Source organism: Capricornis sumatraensis, chromosome 9, assembly GCF_032405125.1.
Source record: "Capricornis sumatraensis isolate serow.1 chromosome 9, serow.2, whole genome shotgun sequence".
NCBI lineage: Eukaryota > Metazoa > Chordata > Mammalia > Artiodactyla > Bovidae > Capricornis > Capricornis sumatraensis.
The window spans coordinates 38,455,443-38,474,059 of record NC_091077.1 but is presented as its reverse complement, the minus strand read 5'-3'; the positions used below and the strand labels follow the sequence as shown (position 1 = coordinate 38,474,059).

The window sequence follows — 18,617 nt, the reverse complement described above, 5'->3', positions numbered from 1 at the left end:
AGCAGCAGCAGCAGCATAGCATAAGGACATCAAGGCTCTGTGAAATACATCTAATTTTTGAGACTCTTATTTCCCTCCCTGGCTTCATACAAGAGATGTTAGCCAAGGTTCTATCATTTAGTGTCCACAAATACTTTAATACTTGTGAAAGAGATGTTCTGCTGACCATGTAACAATTCAGGCCACTACACAGGTAGCCTCTTCTTATAAAGCAATATACAGATCATCTGATTTACTTTAGATGCAAGCACAAAGCCATTAATTGTCTAACTATGGTTACAGTAAATCAATTTTTCAGAACCTGAAAGCCCAAGCAAACTCTTTTGAAAGGGGGCTTGTTTAATACACATATTTAAAGGCTTGACACAAAAACTTTGATATCTCCCTACCACCAACTACCCAAAGTATTAGAAAGGATGCAGTTAGCCTCCTGTATCCTAATAGTAGCACATGTTAGTTGTTTCAAAGCATGAATACTGTGACACACAAAGTACTTATTGCTAATCCTCACAAGAGTTCAACAAGGTACATATTATTATCTTAGTTTTAGAGACGAAGAAACTCCAGTTGGAAATAGCAGAGACTGCATACTGACTCAAAATTATCCAAATTATAATTTTTATAGAATAGTCTAAAAGGAGGAAACACAAATCTAAAAGAAATTATTTCCCCTTTTAGAATGGACTATAAAGGTGTTATCAAAAGAATTAGCTAAAACACAACATCAAGCAAATGAAACAAAAACATCATGTTCTTTATTAAAACATTACGAGGTTTGAAACTATAATCTTAAGCATTGATAATCACACATGAAAACCAAAATGACAAACAAAACAAAATGTTCAAAGCGTTATCTTTGTCATTTTTAAGAGAAATAATTAGAGAGGGAGAAGAATATTTCATTTTGATGGTCATTTTCTGCTTAAATTAGATAGACCCAAACGTGACTGGTTGTGCCATTTTGTACTATCACATGTAAGTGACATGACAAAAGTATCACTTCTCAAAACATTGAGTAGAAATATTTGCAAGGTTAGCCCTACCTTATCCTGCAAAAAAAAAATCTTTGACAATTTTCTCATCAACTTATATTTCAAAAACTGTAATATTTCTTCCTTCGGCTGATACCACAAACCAGGGGTCCCCAACCCCCAGACTGATGCTGGTCCACGACCTGTTAGGACCTGGGCCACACAGCAGAAAGTGAGCAACAGGTGAGTCAGTCCCCATGGCTAACATAAACCACCTGAGCTCTGCCTCCCATCGATCAGCAGTGGCATTAGATTCTCGTAAGAGTGAGAACCCTACTGTGAACTGCGTGCTCCTTGTAAGAGTCATCCTCAAACCATACCCTCCACCTTGGTTTGTGGAAAAATTATGTTCCATAAGACTGGTCCCAGAAAGGCTGGGGATTCCTCCCTCCCTAACCCTAAGAAGATAATCTGAGACGCTTTAAAAAAGAAAGAGAAATACCTTATGTCTATATCCCTTCTCTTTCTGCTTCCCTCTTCTCCTAAGAACAGGTAGCTCTTCAAACTGATGTCTGCCTTCGAACATAACGATTGCTTTTCCAGCCACCCAGGCTCTTTCAGAAGGATCTCCAAAAGCCTCCACGTAGTACTGACGATAGGGCCTGCGGTTAGAAACTAGATAAAAACAAAAACCACAATGTCATTACTTAAAAAAGAAAAAAGACTACTCATCATCAAGAAAACAGCAACACCACAGCTGCAAAGAACCTTCTTGTCACTTAAAAGTAACATAAAAAACAACAAGCTAAAAAACCTACAGAAAAAGAAACTTTAAGGTAGGTTAGATAGAAAGTAAAATTTCAATTTATGTGACAAGAAAATGGTTAAGATGTTAATGCAACAATATAATGTTTTGCTCTGGTGATATGCTATCTATTCCAAACTAGAAGTTTTATACCCTCATTATCCGAAATCACAAAGGCCATATAATAAGTTGCAGTATTGTAAAAATGACAATTACCAAGAACTAACCACTAAACAAACTTATAAAATATTATGCTAAAGTATAAGGAGGAACAAATGTTTCAACATTACTCCACATATGATGTGCTAACACGTATGGCCCAGCTACTCTGGACAAGCTGCTTTTCATGTATTCTTCACAATGACCTCTAAAACATAAGTGGTATAACCTCCATTTTATAGATAATAATAAATTCAACAACTTCAGAGAGAATAAATTCAGAATGAAACACTGGATTTGCAGAGAAAGTGGGACTTGATAATTCAAACTACAGAAATTTTTTAAAAATAAAAGGAAATAAAAAACTAAATAACAACTATTATTAAATAAATAAATAACTTAATAAATAAATGAATAATACATTTAAAACTGCCAGGAAAAAAAAAATCCAGTTATTCTACAGTTTCTTGGCTGTCCAAAGTTATATGTAATTATCAAAAATCAATACAAATCTCATCCAGAAAAGATTACAATCTAATTTACATAATATGTGTACTTCTATACACTTATTTTCTTATCATTTTTCATACCAGTAAAAAAAAAAAGGTCACAAAAGAAATACAGCCAGGGCTACACAGGTAAAATGATTTGTCTCTATTAAAAAAAAAAAGGAAATTGTTTTATATAAAAATTCACTTTAACTCACAATGAATTACAACCTGGTTAAATTTTGTTTTACTGTACATTTTAAAAACAAGTTCTGTTAAAAAAAAAACCACGCTAAACTCTTCAGTCTCTACCTAGTAAACACTTCAACAGAAACCACCTATAAAGGAAGATTAAATGTATACATACACACACATACAAAGTCAATTTGAAAAGTAAGTCATCCTCCCCAAAACAAGTAAACTCAATTACTACAAACATTTATGATGTGCCAGCATACAGAGAACTGAAAGCATTCACTACAAGAGAGCAATATATAGAGAACACCATACAGAGAGGCAGAAACAGTCACTATTACAGACAGTGGAGAGAATTCACTGCCTGACAGGTACAAGATACACAGTATAAAGAGATTATGGGAAAACCACATGCTAATTGATGTTAACATGAACACTGGTTCATGAGTGCATTGCATACACTGAAATTTATCATTTAATGGCATGTATTGGCAATGGCATTTTTTAACATTAAGGTATATTAGTTTCAGGTATACAACATAATGACTTGATATTTATATCAATCCATCACCATACATACTTACAAAATTTTTTTCTTGTGATAAGACTTTTAAGATCTCTCTTAGTAAATTTCAAATATACAATGCAGCATCAACTACAGCTGCCATGTTGTATATTACATCCGTGAGACTTACTTCTTTTATAACTATTACTTTGACCCCCTTTTCACCCATTTTGCCATTCCTGACCCACCCCACCCCCAGCCTCTGACAGCAAGCAATCTATTCTCAGGATCTATGAACTTGGTTTTGTTTTCTGGATTTTGGTTTTTATAGATTCCACACATAAGGCAGTTCATACGGTATTTATATTTCTCTGACATATTTTACTTAATATAATGCCTGCCAGGTACTTTCATGCTGTCACAAATGGAAAGGGCGCTTTCTTTGGAATGGCTGAATAATATTCAACTGTGGATACATACCACATTTTCTTTATCTGTTCATCTACTGATGGACACGTAGGTTGTTAATGTATTTTTTTTTTAAGTGAAAATCATTAATTGGAAGACAAATGGGACACCTAAGTAGAAAATGTTAAAGGGAGAGAATTGAGGGAAGAATTCCTATAAGGGGGCCAAGAACCCTCAAAGACATAAACGAACAGAACAAATGAAGCAGCTAGGAACAATAAGCAGTTCAGAACACTAGATCAAACAGCTGAAGGAAAGGGACACTAGCTGAAGAGCCTGGATGCCATGTTAAGAGTCTGACCATTATCCCATTAGCACTGAACTCCATTTAAACTGTGGAACTACAGGTTCAGTTCTGTACCTTAGAAAGATAAATCTCCTTGACCAATGAATATTACATTTGACAGGAAACAAAAAGGAGACACAGGAGACCAGAAATTACCACTAGTGTATACTCAAGATGACTAGACATAAACTAAGGTGGCTGCAGTGGGAGAAACAAAATTCGAAAGATTTGCTTAAGAAAATAAATGAAAAGGACTAGATATTAATAAAAAGTCAGGTAGGGAAGACCGCTGAACACCAATGTTCACAGAAGCATTATTCACAATAACCAAAATGAGAAAACCCTCATATCCACTGAAGGATGTAAAGATGAACAAAATGAGGCATATATATATAAATGAAAATCACTGAGCCTTACAAATGAATAACACAATAACAACATGGATGAACCTTAAAGACATTATGTTAAATAAGCCAGACACAGAGGGACAAGCACTGCATGATTCCACTTATATGAAGTACCTAGAACAGTCAAATTCATAAGAAAATGTAGAATAGTATTAATTAGGGACTGAAAGTTTTGTTAAATTAGTACAGAGTTTTAGTTCAAGAATATGAAAAAGTGCTAGAGATGGACAGTGCAAATAATTTCACAAAAATGTGAATGTACTTAATGCCACCAAACTATAAACTTAAAAATGGATGAAATGATAAAATTCCATTATATATGTACATTGTTTTACTTAAAAAACAAACCACTCAGGTAACAACTAGTAGAAAGGATGCAGAGAGATGAGAATCAAAGAATTGCTGCTTTCAAACTGTGGTACTGGAAAAGACTCTTCAGAGTCTCTTGAACTGCAGGGAGATCAAACAAGTCAATCCTAAAGGAAATCAACCCTGAACACTCACTGAAAGGACTGACGCTCAAGCTCCAATACTTGATGTCACCTGACGCAAAGAGCTGGCTCACTAGAAAAGACCCTGATGCTGGGAAAGATTGAAGGCAGGAGGAGAAGGGGGGATAGAGGATGAGATGGTTGGATGGCATCACAGACTCAATGGACATGAGTTTGAGCTCTGGGAGACAAACTCTGGGAGACGGTGAAGGACAGGGAAGCCTGGCATGCTGCTGTTCATGGGGTAGGAAAGAGTCAGACATGACTTAGCAACTGAACAACAAAGAGCAATTTTTATAAAAGCAAACGGGGGTGGTGGTGGGGGGGGGGGAGGCTCAAGAGGGAGGGGATGTATGTATAGTTATAGTTGATTCACATTACTGTATAGCAGGAACTCACACGACATTGTAAAGCAATTATCCTCCAAATACAATTTTTTTAAAGATACAAAAGATAAAATACAGGAAAAGAAACAACAATAAAAATTTGGCAACACTGAAAGTCAGATGGTGACAAGAGTTAAACAAAATGAATGACAGGTCAGCCTTGAGAAAAGCTAAGAAGTAATCTGATTCACCCCTAGATTGCTTTGCAATGGGAACTCCAGAAGTGGAAGCACAGAAAAGCATAAAATATAGAAAAACATAAAAACAAGACTGGCTGAAAGACTATTCAAGATGAAGTGAGAGTATTTCCAGGTCAAGATGAAGAATTGAGTAAGCACTTCTAAATTCACTCCATCTCCTAATCTCCACTAACACTATAATAAAGAGATGTTCAAGGATAGGCTCATTAAGGACAGGAGAATAAGAGGGAACAGGTGAATAAATTATTAGCATGCAGGTATGTTACACAGCTTCGGAAGCTGGGAAACACCTGGATAAGGATTATGTTAACTTACGTAACAGATACTAAAATCTATCAATCAACAGAGAGCATGGACTTCCCTGGTAGTCCAATGGTTAAGAATCTGCCTGCCAATGAAAGGGACACAGGTTCAATCTCTGGTCTGGGAAGATTCCACATGCCACGGAGCAACTAAACCTGTCTCTAAAGCCAGTGTGCCCTAGAACCCATGCTCTGCAACAAGAGAAGCCACAGAAATGAGACACACCCACTCAAAACTAAAGAAAGCCCATGCACAGCAACAAAGATACAGCACACCAATTAATTAATTTTAGAAAAGGAAATTTCTTTTAAAAAAACAAAAAGTGAGCAAATCCAAGAACCAACTACATCAACACACTCATGTGTGCTCTACCCCGTGAAGTAGAGCAAAACAACAAAAATTCAACCAAAAAAAAAAATTAGTTCAATGCAGAAAAGTCAACATGTGAGTAAGACTTACAGGAAAATAAAGGGAAGGAAACAATCAATGAAAAAATTCAAGAAAATGTTCCAGAACTTAAGGAAACTAACCTTGTAGATCAAAGGAGGCCTACTAAGTACCTACAGCAAGGTATAGTCTATGAACTATCAGAACAGATACAAGCTTTCTAAAGTAAAGGACAAGCTTTCAGAGTAAAGGACAAAAATCATATACAAAAGATCATAAATCAAAACAATCTCAGACTTAATAGAAAACTCTGGAAGCTAAAAGACAATGGAGCAATGCCTTCAAAGAATTGTGAGCAAAAATTATTTCCAGCCTAGTATTTTATACAGCTCAACTACCAAACAAGTACAGGAAAAGAATAGAAATATGTCCAGATCTCAAAGGTCTCAAAAAATTTTACCTCTGTGCTTCCTTTACAGGAAACTACTTACGGGCTTACCATGTATTTTATATAATAGTAAGCAAATCAGAAACAAGGAAGAGATGAAATTTGACACAAGAGTGTTGAAGGCAATCTCCAAGAAAGATGATAACTCTTCACCAGGTACAGAAGGTAACTCATGTCGACTGAAGGGACAGAAAAAGTTCCTGGTGGTATCTCCTCAAGATGATGAAAAATAACAAATTACTGATGCATCAGTTCATACGGAGAGAGAACAGAAACTAGGAGAGACTGACTACCAATAATAAATACATAGAATACTAAGAATCCTTTCCCTTACCAACACACCCATACACACACACACTTCAGTCACAATTGTACCATCAAAAAAAGATTACCAGTGATCTCCAGCTCTTTATACCTAATGGACTTTTTATCTGATCTCTAGGCACCGTTCAACCTAACTGACCACACTTGCTTTATAAAACAAATCTAGTCGTCAATACCATATGCTCCTGGTGTTTCCCTTTTATCTGATTTTTTTTTCCCATCTCTTTTGCACACTCAATCTCCTCCACACAGACTTCAAAATGTTGCCTTCCTCAGAGCCACCTTTTTTTCTCACCATATTATCTTCTCCTAAGGCCAACTCATCCATGCTTTCCTCATGGCTTCAAATAATATCAACAAGAAGATGTCACCTCCAAGTTGTAGATGTTCCAGTGCTCTCAGTAAATGGCAACATTTTTAGATGCTGGTGTAGCTAAAAACTTGGGGACCATCCTGAGATATAGAAACCTTAGTCTTCATTCTCCCTCACTTCCCATTATCCATCCACTAACAAATCATACACATTTTACTTCCTAAGTAGTCTTCATTTCCTCTTCACCACTATAATCTTGACATAATCACTGTGAAAACCCATTTAATCATCTCCTCTGATTTATCTGTGCCCCCTTCAAATCATTTTCCACACTGCACTCAGTGAACTTGAAAATATACAGATCAGATCACATCTGCCTCTGCTCACAGCATGTTAATGGTACTGTTCTTAGGAAAAAATACAAAATATTAATGAAGTCTACAAAATGCTACATGATCTGAATCACACCTATTTCTCCAGCCTCATGTCGTACCACGTTCCATAACTCTAGGGGCTGCAGCCCTCGCAGGAGCAGAACATATACCACTTTCTGTGCTTGGAAGCTTCTTTTCCCCTAGTTAATTTCTACTTGACCTATCACGTCTCAGATCAAACATCACTTTACAGCACCACTGGCCCTGACTACCCCTGCTCCAAAAGTTCAGGTTAGGTACCTTCACACCATCACCAACGTCACTTCACATCATCAGTATTTTTCCTTGAACACACCTCTCTGTTAAGTAATTAGTCATTTCGTCTATTTGCTGGTGCCTTCTCTTTTCAACTGGACTCTAATTATACATAAGGGCAAGCAAAATGCGTTGCCAATGACTAGATCCCAATACCTAGGCACAGTACTTCTAGAACATACTTATTATTTGTTGAACAAATGGCATCGACCCAACTAGTGCACGTGAAGGACACCATAATGAGTAAGAAACCAGCAATGTCACAGGCATAGGAAGGGCAGAGGGACTAAAATAATTTTCTACAGAAGAACTTAAATGTCCAAGCAGGTCACAAAGTTAGGTATCATTTTCTTTAAACAGTGAGCTATAAAGGTCTTTGGGTACTTCAATACTAGTATTCAAAATATAAAATAAAATCCAGCATACCACTTGTGGTAAATCATCCTACAGATAAATAGACATTAAATACAGTTATTGTTTATAATACTGTTTTGTATGCACACAAACACGTGTGTATGTATATGTATAATATTTTCAACCCAAGATTAAAAACAACCTAAACATCCATCAACAGGGGAATGGTTATAATCTCCAAGAAGTCAAACAGGTGAAAAAACTATACCTACAATATGCTACTTTTATGTTAAATAAAAGGAGGGTAGGGAGATGAGAATACATAGTTGCATTTACATAAAGCAAGTTTAGAAAGAAACATTAATAACAACTGACTACTCTCTGAAAAGAGGTAAAGAATGGGACAGATCAGAGATTTTTTTTTTAAAACCTTGTGCATATGTTAGTGAAAAAAGTGCAAGTGAAAGTCTCTCAGTTGTGTCTGACTGTTTGCAACCTCATGGACTATATAGCCCATGGAACTCTCCATCCAGAATACTGGAGTGGGTAGCCGTTCCCTTTTCCAAGGACTCTTCCCAGCCCAGGGAGCAAACCCAAGTCTCCCGCATTGCAGGCTGATTCTTTACCAGCTGAGCAACCAGGGAAGCCCCATATGTGTTAGTAACTCACTCAAAAACTAAAACACATACATTAAAACTACAATAAAATGACAGAATATCTTAATAGGAAACAGAGAGAAGTTAAGACATTAAGATACAAACAGAATAATCAAGTAACAAACAATAGTAACTGAAGAAAATATTTTAAATCAAGATTTTGAAATTCAAGATAATTTATAAGTATTCTTTGTAATTATTTCAGCTTTAAAACTAACAAATGACACAAATCTGAAGACTGAAGCAGAAAAACATAAATATACTGAAAAAATGATTCTGAATAATATAAACTTTACACAATAAAGCCTAACATTTTTCTGGCATCTACAGATAGACTAAATGAGAATTTTTAAAATCATAGAGTAACATAAAACAAACCTTTTTAAAAGAAATCCAAAAGAGGTTAAAACACATAACTATGCACTAATGAAATGATCAAAAGTAAATATAAATTGTTACTAAAGGCAACTGCAAGTTTATAATTCCATACTATATTTTATTACATATAATCAGCTGCAAGTTTTACCTTTCATTTTTGAGTGCGTATTAATCAACGGATCAGAACAAATCCTGCAGGGCCACCATGGGCGTCTCTTGAATTTTGCCCAGATGAGATCTCCAACTTCATACTTCAGTGGCGTAGCCTTTTTCTTGGGTTGACACTTTAGACAGACAAAACATGGAGCATCAATAAAAATCAACACTTTTCAAAACAAAACATCACCTTCTCACACGCCTTCTGAGATAACACGACCTAATGAATACTAGATGAAAACACTCCACCTTAACAACAATTACAAAATAAGTAGAACTAAATTATTTTGTCTTAACTGTTTATAACATATTCCAGTTGGTAGTAGCTCTCAATTTATATTTGCTTGACATAAGCAATCTACCTGCATTCTAGGAAAATAAATATTTTAAATTCTAAAAAACTAAAAACTGAGTAACAGAGAAACAGAATCATCCCAAGGAAAAGATATCTTTGCCTTAGTGCTTGGATCACAATACAACATAGGGTGGAAGCAGGGAGCCCAAGAAAAATTTTAACAATATCAAGAGACTCTGATCCCATTACAATGTTACATGCCAACTACATCTCAATAAAACTGGAGGGTGGAGAGGATACTGTGGTCCCTTGGGCAGGTGATACTCTCCATTCTTCTCAAACATAGACATTTCTGTTAATTAATTAACAATAAAGGACCAGTGGTTAAGAATTCTCCAGTCAACGCAGGGCATATGGGTTCAATCCTCAGTCCAGGAAAATCCCACAAGCCAAGGAGCAACTAAGCCCATGTAAGAGAACTACTGAGCCTGAGTACCACAACTACTGAAACTCACATGCCTACAGCCTGTGTTCTGCAGCAAGAGATGCCACTGCGATGAGAAGCCTATGCAAAGCAAAGGAAGAGCTGCTCCCGCTCACTGCAATTAGAGAAAGCCCAAACTGGAGAATTCTTAAAGAGATGGGAATACCAGACCACCTTACCTGCCTCCTGTGAAATACGTATGCAGGTCAAGAAACAATAGTTAGAACCGGAAATGGAACAACAGGAGTATGTCAAGACTGCATAATGTCACCCTGCTTATTTAACTTACATGCAGAGTGCACCATGTAAAATGCTGGGCTGGATGAAGCTCAAGTTGGAATCAAGATTGCCAGGAAAAATATCAACATCAGATATGCAGATGACATCATTTTAATGGCAGAAAGCAAAGAGGAACTTAAAAAGGCTCTTGATGAAGGAGAAAGAGTGAAAAAATTGGCTTAAAACTCAACATTCAAAGAAGATCATGGTATCAGGTCCTATCACTTCATGGCAAATAAATGGGAAAAAGATGGAAACAGTGACAGATTTTAGTTTCTTGGGCTCCAAAATCACCGTGGATGGTGACTGCAGCCATGAAATTAAAAGATGCTTGTGGCTTGGAAGAAAAGCTATGACAAACCTAGACAACATATTAAAAAAGCAGAGACATCACTTTGCCAACGAAAGTCTGTATAGTCAAAGCTATGGTGTTTCCAGTAGTCATGTACAGATATGAGAGTTGGACCATAAAGAAGGCTGAGCACCAAAAAAAAAAAAAAAAAAAAATCAATGCTTTCAAAATGTGGTGCTTGAGAAGACTCTTGAATCCTGTGGACTGCAAAGAGATCAAACCAATCAACTCTAAAGGAAATCAACCTTGAATATAAACTGGAAGGACAGATGCTATAGCTCGAATACTTCGGCCACCTGATGCAAAGAGCCGACTCACTGGAAAAGCCCTTAATCTCTCCCAGCATCAAGGTCTTTTCCAATGAGTCAGGAGGAGAAGGGAGAGAAAAAGGATAAGATGGTTGGATGGCATCACTGACTCAATGCACATGAGTCTGAGGAAACTCCGGGACATAGTGAAACACAGGGATGCCTGGAGTGCTACAGTTCATGGGGTCACAAAGTCAGACACGACTTAGTGAATGAACAACAACAACGTCTTTAACATCCCATCAACAGTACAGTTCTCCTGCCCTGAGAGAAAGATGACTTTGTGTTTACTAGGACTGAGCTTCCCACCTGATAAACCACACAAAGGAGTGTCACATATGCCAAACTGTTTCTAGGTAGCTAAAAATAGCACCTAAGGTCCTTGGACAAAGGATCTGTACATTTACTCCAAGGAGGCATACAAACATTATGACTTTCCATAAATTCCAAGTCTCAAAAGAGGCTTGATGAGTTCCTATTTCAGACCTGATTGTCCCTGCTTACTGCCTACAGAAGTACCCACCTGGAACATATTAAGTGTTCAATAAAGAATATGCTGAATAGGGACTTCCCTGGTGTTCCAATAACAAAGACTCTCACTCTCAATGCAAGGGGCCTGAGTCTGACAGCTGGTCAGGGAACTAGATCTCACGTGCTACAACTAAGAGTCCAGATGCTGCAACTAAGACTCAGCACAACCAAATAAATAAATAGGAATTTTTTAAAATGAAATATTTGTGGATGAAATGAGTGAAATCATTCAAATAAAATAATAATCAGTAATATCTGGAGCTCAAGGATATCAAAGTACTGGGCTCAATTCCATGATTTGTAAGTTACCATTCACCTTTAAGATTGCATTCAGAGAGTTAATTCTCACAGAATATGCTTACTAAAAATAGTCTCAGGCATCCCTGGTGGCTCAGGCAAAGAATCCACCTGCCAAGGCAGGAGACAGACATGCATTCAATGCTTGGTCCAGGAAGATCCCGCAGGAGAAGGAACAACTGAAGCCTGTGCACCACAACTACTGAGCCTGTGCTCTAGAGCTCAGGAGCCTTGACTACTGAGCCCACATGTGTCACAACTACTGAAGCCCACTCATCAAGCCTGGGTTTTGCAGCAAGAGAAGCTACCACAATGAGAAGCCCACACACTCCAACTACAGAGTAGTTCCTGTTCACCACAACTAGAGTCTGCACAGCAATCAAAACCCAGCACAGCCAAAAGTAAAATAGTTAAAAATAACACTAAAGCCTAGTGTGTCTGTCAGATAGTAGGTGCTTAATAAATTTTTAAAAAACAGTGTCATTAGTTCTTCATGTATATACAGTTACTAGGAACAGAGACAGAAGCTACAATTTTTTTAAAAAAACTTTTTGAAAAGTACGAAGCAAAGGCGCCATTTTTGCCTGTTATCATTCTGTAAGTTATCAGGAAAAAAAAATTACATCAAAGGTAGCAATGGCTACAAAACTTTAAAACTACGATACCAAGATGGGACAGAAAAACAAATCTGGTCTTTCCTGCTGGTCCCATGGTTAAGAACCCACCTGTGAATGCACGGGACATGGGTTCGATCTCTCTAGGCCAGGAAGATTCCACATGCCGTGAAGCAACTAAGCCTGAGAGCCCCAACTACTGAGCCAGAGTACAGAGTACCACAACTCATAAAGCCCACACGCCATGACTACTGAAGCTTGCACACCAAGAGCCTATGCTCCATAAGAGAAGCCACCACAAGAAACCCATGCATCATAATGAAGAGCAGCCCCTGCTCACAAATCCCATATGCTGCCACTAAAGATCCCACATACCACAACTAAGATCCCACACAGCCAAATTAATGTTCAAAAGGAAGACGGAAGATCTAAACAGATATTTCTCCAAAGAAGATATACAGCAGGCCAACAGGCACATGAAAAAATGCTCAACACTGCTAGTTATTAGAGGAATGCAAATCAAAGCTATAACAAGGTACCATCTAATACTGATCAGAATGGCCATCATTGAAAAAAAAAATCTACAAATAATAAATGCTGGAGAGGTGTGGAGAAAAGCGAAAACTGGAAAACACTACGGAGGTTTCTCAAAAACTAACAGTAGAGCTGCCATATGATCCAACGATCCACCTCTTGGGCATTATCCAGAGAAAATTCCAACTGGAAAGATATATGCAGCGCACTGTTCACAGCAGCACTACTTACAATAGCCAAGACATGAAAGCAACCTAAATGTCCATCAACAGATGAATGGATAAAGATGCAGTATTCATATACAATGGAATTCTCAAAGTGAAAGTGTTAGTCACTCAGCTATGTTGCGACCCCATGGACGGTAGCTCGTCAGGCTCTTCTGTCCATGGGATTTCCCAGGCAAGAATGCTTGAGTGGGTAGCTATTCCCTTCTCCAGGGAATCTTCCCAAAGCAGGGACTGAAGCCAAGTCTCCCAAATTGCAGGCAGATCGGCAGATTCTTTACCATCTGAGACATCACGGAAGCACAATAGAATTTCTACTCAGTCATAAAAAGGATGAAGTAATGCTCTTTGCTGCGACATGGATAGAACTAGAGAGTATAACACTAAGTGAAGTAAACTGGACCAAGAAAGACAAACAACATATGATACCACTTATATATGGAATCTAAAATGTTACAAATGAACTTATTTACAAAAAAGAATCAGACTTAACAGAGTATGAATTTATGGTTACTAAAGGGGAAAAGAGGGGTTGATAAATTACAGAATTTGGAATTAGCAAATAAAACTACTACATATAACGTAGATAAACAAGGTCCCAGTATAAACCAAAGGGAACTACATACAATACATTGTAACAAACAGAAATGGAAAAGAATCTGAGAGCAGAATGTGTATAACTGAATCACTTTGCTTTACGCCAGAAACTGACGCAATACTGTAAATCAAATGTACTTCAATTTTTTTAAAAAAGTTAACAACCAACAAGAGGCCTATTAAACAAATTATGCAGAAAACAATGAAATATGCAAAGTGCAGATGAAGTTAAGGGATACTGAAAGTGTAATACACAGCCTTACATAAGTTATACCAACTATTTAGAAACTATGCCTGAACTACAATGATGAAAAAAATCTCACTGAGAAACACAAAATAGTTTCATTAAACTAAAAGTATCATGGGTGAAGATTTTCATAAACTTGAAACATTAATTTTCTCCTTACTATTTAATTCATTTACCAGGACAACCAAGAAAAAAAAAATATGAAAACCTACAGGGAAAAAATGCCTATACAAATACATATTAGTAATGAACAACAACATCCAAATACTAGTGTTTTTTAAAAAAAATTGTTTTTAGTTATTTTGGGTTAGCTGCAATATCTTCGTCACAGCACATGATCTTTGCCCCTCAAGAAATATGGGATCTTAGTTCCCAGACTGGGATGGCACATGATTCCCCTGAATTGGAAGGCAGATTCTTAACCACTGGACTGCCAGGGAAATCCCTATAAGTGACCTCAATATATAAAAAAATTAGAAACGGGCAAGAATTTCAGACCAAATAGGCTTCCAAGCATGAAAATAGAGAAAATAAGGACAAAGGAAAATTAAGGGGGGGGGGGGGGGCGGGATATGACTCCTCAGAAGAGCTTAAAAATACCACCTCAGAGAGAAAGACTCTGGAACAACTCCTTGTAAAAGCCCATTATTCAACTAAAAACCTACATACAAAGCAAAACAAGAAACACAAACATGAATTCCTGACTCCAAAATTCCTGGAGAATAGCAGCAAAGACTAGAGTGAAGAAGTGTCATCTAAGCTTAGACTGGAGGACAGGCATATTTCAGAACAGCTATGTCCAATCAGATGAAATATACTGGTGCTTTCACAAGTGGCTCAACGGTGAATAATTCATCTACTGAGCAGCAGTCATGGGTTTGATCCCTGGGTCGGGAAGATCCCCTGAAGAAGGAAATGGCAACCCACTCCAGTATTCTTCCCTGAGAAATCTCATGGACAAGGAACCTAGCAGGCCATAGTCCAGGGATTCTCAAAGAACAACCTAAAATACAACTATATCCTTATATAAAAGGAAAATTCGGACACAGAGACAGAAACACATAAGGAAGTGATGTGAAGGCACAGGGAGAATGCTTTCTACAAAGGCCACCAGACATTAAGAAAGGCATGGGACAGATTCTCACGGCCCTCAGAAGGAACCACCCCTTACCAACAACTACTGAACTTCTTAACTTGAAAACTTTCACTTTCCATCAAGAAAGTGAATTTTCATCAAGAGGTCCAAACCAGACCTATAATGGTTTTCTAAGATGCCAAAGCCTTTGACTGTGTGGATCACAATAAACTGTGGAAAATTCTGAAAGACATGGGAATACCGGACCACCTGACCTGCCTCTTGAGAAACCTATATGCAGGTCAGGAAGCAACAGTTAGAACTGGACATGGAACAACAGACTGGTTCCAAATAGGAAAAGGAGTACGTCAAGCCTATGTATTGTCACCCTGCTTATTTAACTTATATGCAGAGTACATCATGAGAAACACTGGGCTGAAAGAAGGACAAGCTGGAATCAAGATTGCCGGGAGAAATATCAATCACCTCAGATATGCAGGTGACACCACCCTTATGGAAGAAAGTGAAGAGGAACGAAAAAGCCTCTTAATGAAAGTGAAAGAGGTGAGTGAAAAAGTTGGCTTAAACCTCCACATTCAGAAAACGAAGATCATGGCATCTGGTCCCATCACTTCATGGCAAATAGATGGGAATAGAGTGGAACCAGTATTCTTGACTGGGAAATCCCATGGACAGAGGAGCCTGATGGGCTAGAACCAAGGGGCTGCAAAAAGTCAGACAAGATTTAGCAACTAAACAACAACTGTTTTTATCAATTCCAAAAGGAGAAAAAAATATGTTTAGTAAAATACCAAGCTCTGGGACTTCCCTGGAGGTCCAGCGGTTAAAATTCTGTGTTTCCACTGCAAGGGGCAAGGGTTCAATCCCTGAAAACTAAAATCCCGCATGACTCAGGGCACAATCCAAAAAAAAAGTAAAAAAAAAATTACAAAATAGCAAATTTTAAGTATTATTCTAAAGAATTACATTATACAGGGCTATCTGAATTTTCCTTTGGAATTTCAACTTTTTCCTACCAATTCTTTTATTATTATGCTAAAAGTAGGCAGTTTCAGTATTTTACAAATAGGACACCTAAGGTGACAGGTTACATAAAACACACTATTGCTCCTTTAACATGCAAACTTTTTGAGTAAATAAAATAAAAATAATCTTACATTTCTATAAGTTGGGTGGTTTATAAAACACTTTCCAATATGATTTCATTGTAACATGATAATAGCAAAGCTAAAGTCTACAGATAGTAGACCTCAGAGACTATAGTCACCTTAACGAAAAGGAGACTTCTCACACTATCTGTGTCCAACGCTTAGCCCTAGCAGTACTTGGCAAACAGTGGGTATTCAATAGCTACTGTCTGGTTAATTCCTAACTAACATGATATTCTTTATTATTGAAGGAACATTTAAGCATATTATTATTGTTGTTCAGTCATTCAGTCAAGTCCAATTCTTTGTGACCCCATGAACTGTAGCCCAAGAGGCTCCCTCTGTCTACTAAATTTTCCCAGCAACAATACCAGAATGAGTTGCCACTTTTTCCTCCAAGGGATTTTTCCGACCCAGAGACAGAACCCCTGTCACCTGACTCTACTGCATTGCAGGCAGATTCTTTCAAGATTGAGCCACTGGGGGAGCCCCAAATTTCAAGGGACTTCCTTAGCAAATCTGCCCGATAAGAAATACCACTGGGGGACTTCACTGTGGTCCAGTGGTTAGGAATCCACCTGCTCATTTAAAGGACACAGGTTTGATCCCTGACCTGGGAAGATTCCACATGCCAAGTGACAACTAAGCCTGTGCACCACAACTACTGAGCCAGCTCTCTCTAGAGCTCATGCTCCACAAGAGACGTTGTTAACAAAGCAGTATGAGCACAGCCCTTATCAGGCAGCCAGTGCTCTGCCTTATTATTCTGCACCCTATTACTAGGCAACAGGTCTTGCTCAGCCATTGGTCAGTGCCTCAGTCGGCCGCCCCCACAAGCAACCATCAACAACGGACTCTTAGTTGTCTTGCTCAGCTATTGGTCAGCAGGGCCCTGCCCACAAGTAACTATCAATGAGGAACCATTAAGGAAATGATTCAGCCAAGGGTCAGTGGTGTGTGGTGGTCATCAGGCAGAGTGTGAGGTAAGAGGCAGATTCAGGCCTTGTCTTAAAGGGCCTCCAGCTCACTGAGCCTTTGGCCAGCAGGTGAGCTGGAGGGCCCAGGGAACAGACTGGGGACTATGTTCTGCAGGGCTTCAGAGTCCTTACTAAGGCCCTCCACTAGCCTTGGCCCAGGCTTTGAGGAAGCGGTGAACCTCTCCCCCAATCCCTGTCTCTGCGACCTACTAGCAGTGGTCATTTGTCTGGGCTGCAGTCAGTGAGACCTGGTCTCCCCCATTTGGGTGGCCTGAGGATACTGAGGGCTATTTGGGTTGGGTCCCTGGCTCCCTCAGTGATGACAGCTGGGCAAGATGTGGGAACCTGGCCCTGAAGGAGCTGCCAACTGAGTTCTGCCTCGTCTTAGTCAGGACTGGAAATAGTCCTGAATGTTCATTGGAAGGACCGATGTTGAAGCTGAAGCTCCAATACTTTGGCCACCTGATGCGAAAAACTGACTCACTGGAAAAGACCCTGATGCTGGGAAAGACTGAAGGCAGGAGGAGAAGGGGACAAGACAGGATGAGATGGTTGGATGGCATCACCAACTCAATGGACATGAGTTTGAGTAGGCTCTGGGAGCTGGTGATGGACAGGGACACCTGGTGTGCTGCAGTCCATGGGGTAACAAAGAGTCGGACACAACTGAACTGAACTGAACTGAGACCTTGGAGAGTAAAAGCAGTGCCTTGGCACCTTGCCCTTTCTTGTAAAGACAGAGACTAACATTCATTTGGTAGAGATTTATAGAAACGCTGTTACGTGACCATCACCTGACCTCAGGAACAAAAGATCTAGCACCAAGAAGTTTGCAACTAATCACACCCCTCCCCCATCTTTTGCTTTGAAAGGGGCTTGTGATGTAACAGTTATGTGAACCTAGCTGGGATGGCAGGGGGCTTGCTGACAGACTGGATGTGTATGCTAAAACAGAGAACTCAAGGATCACTCCTTTATGCCTTAAATACTGCAAAGATGGAGTTCCCATTTATTAAAATGGAGAAGACTACAGAAAAAGCAGGTCTGAGGAAATAAAATCTGGGATTTGGTCTTGGACAAGTATAAAACACCATGGGACTCCCCTGGAGGGCCAGTGGGTAAGACTCCCCACTTCCCACTTCCACTGCAGAGGGCACAGGTTTGAGCCCAGGTTGGGGAACTAAAGTCCCACATGCCTCGGGACAAGTAAACCTGCATGCCACAGCTGAGTCTGCGAGCTCCAGAGCCCATGCTCCCCAACAAGA

At 38.7% G+C, this 18,617-nt stretch overlaps 1 protein-coding gene across 3 annotated transcripts in view; it reads right to left on the bottom strand.

Annotated features, from left to right (window-relative positions):
* The window catches only part of NSD1 (nuclear receptor binding SET domain protein 1), a 143,616-nt gene that overhangs the window by 76,770 nt on the left and 48,229 nt on the right, over positions 1-18,617 (bottom strand). For all 3 annotated transcript variants that reach the window (XM_068979574.1, XM_068979572.1, XM_068979573.1), the window contains 2 exons: positions 9,362-9,497; positions 1,474-1,646 (listed from right to left, as the gene is read on the bottom strand). In XM_068979574.1, coding sequence (XP_068835675.1) covers positions 1,474-1,646; positions 9,362-9,497 — 309 coding nt within the window. The remainder of the gene's footprint in view (positions 1-1,473; positions 1,647-9,361; positions 9,498-18,617) is intronic.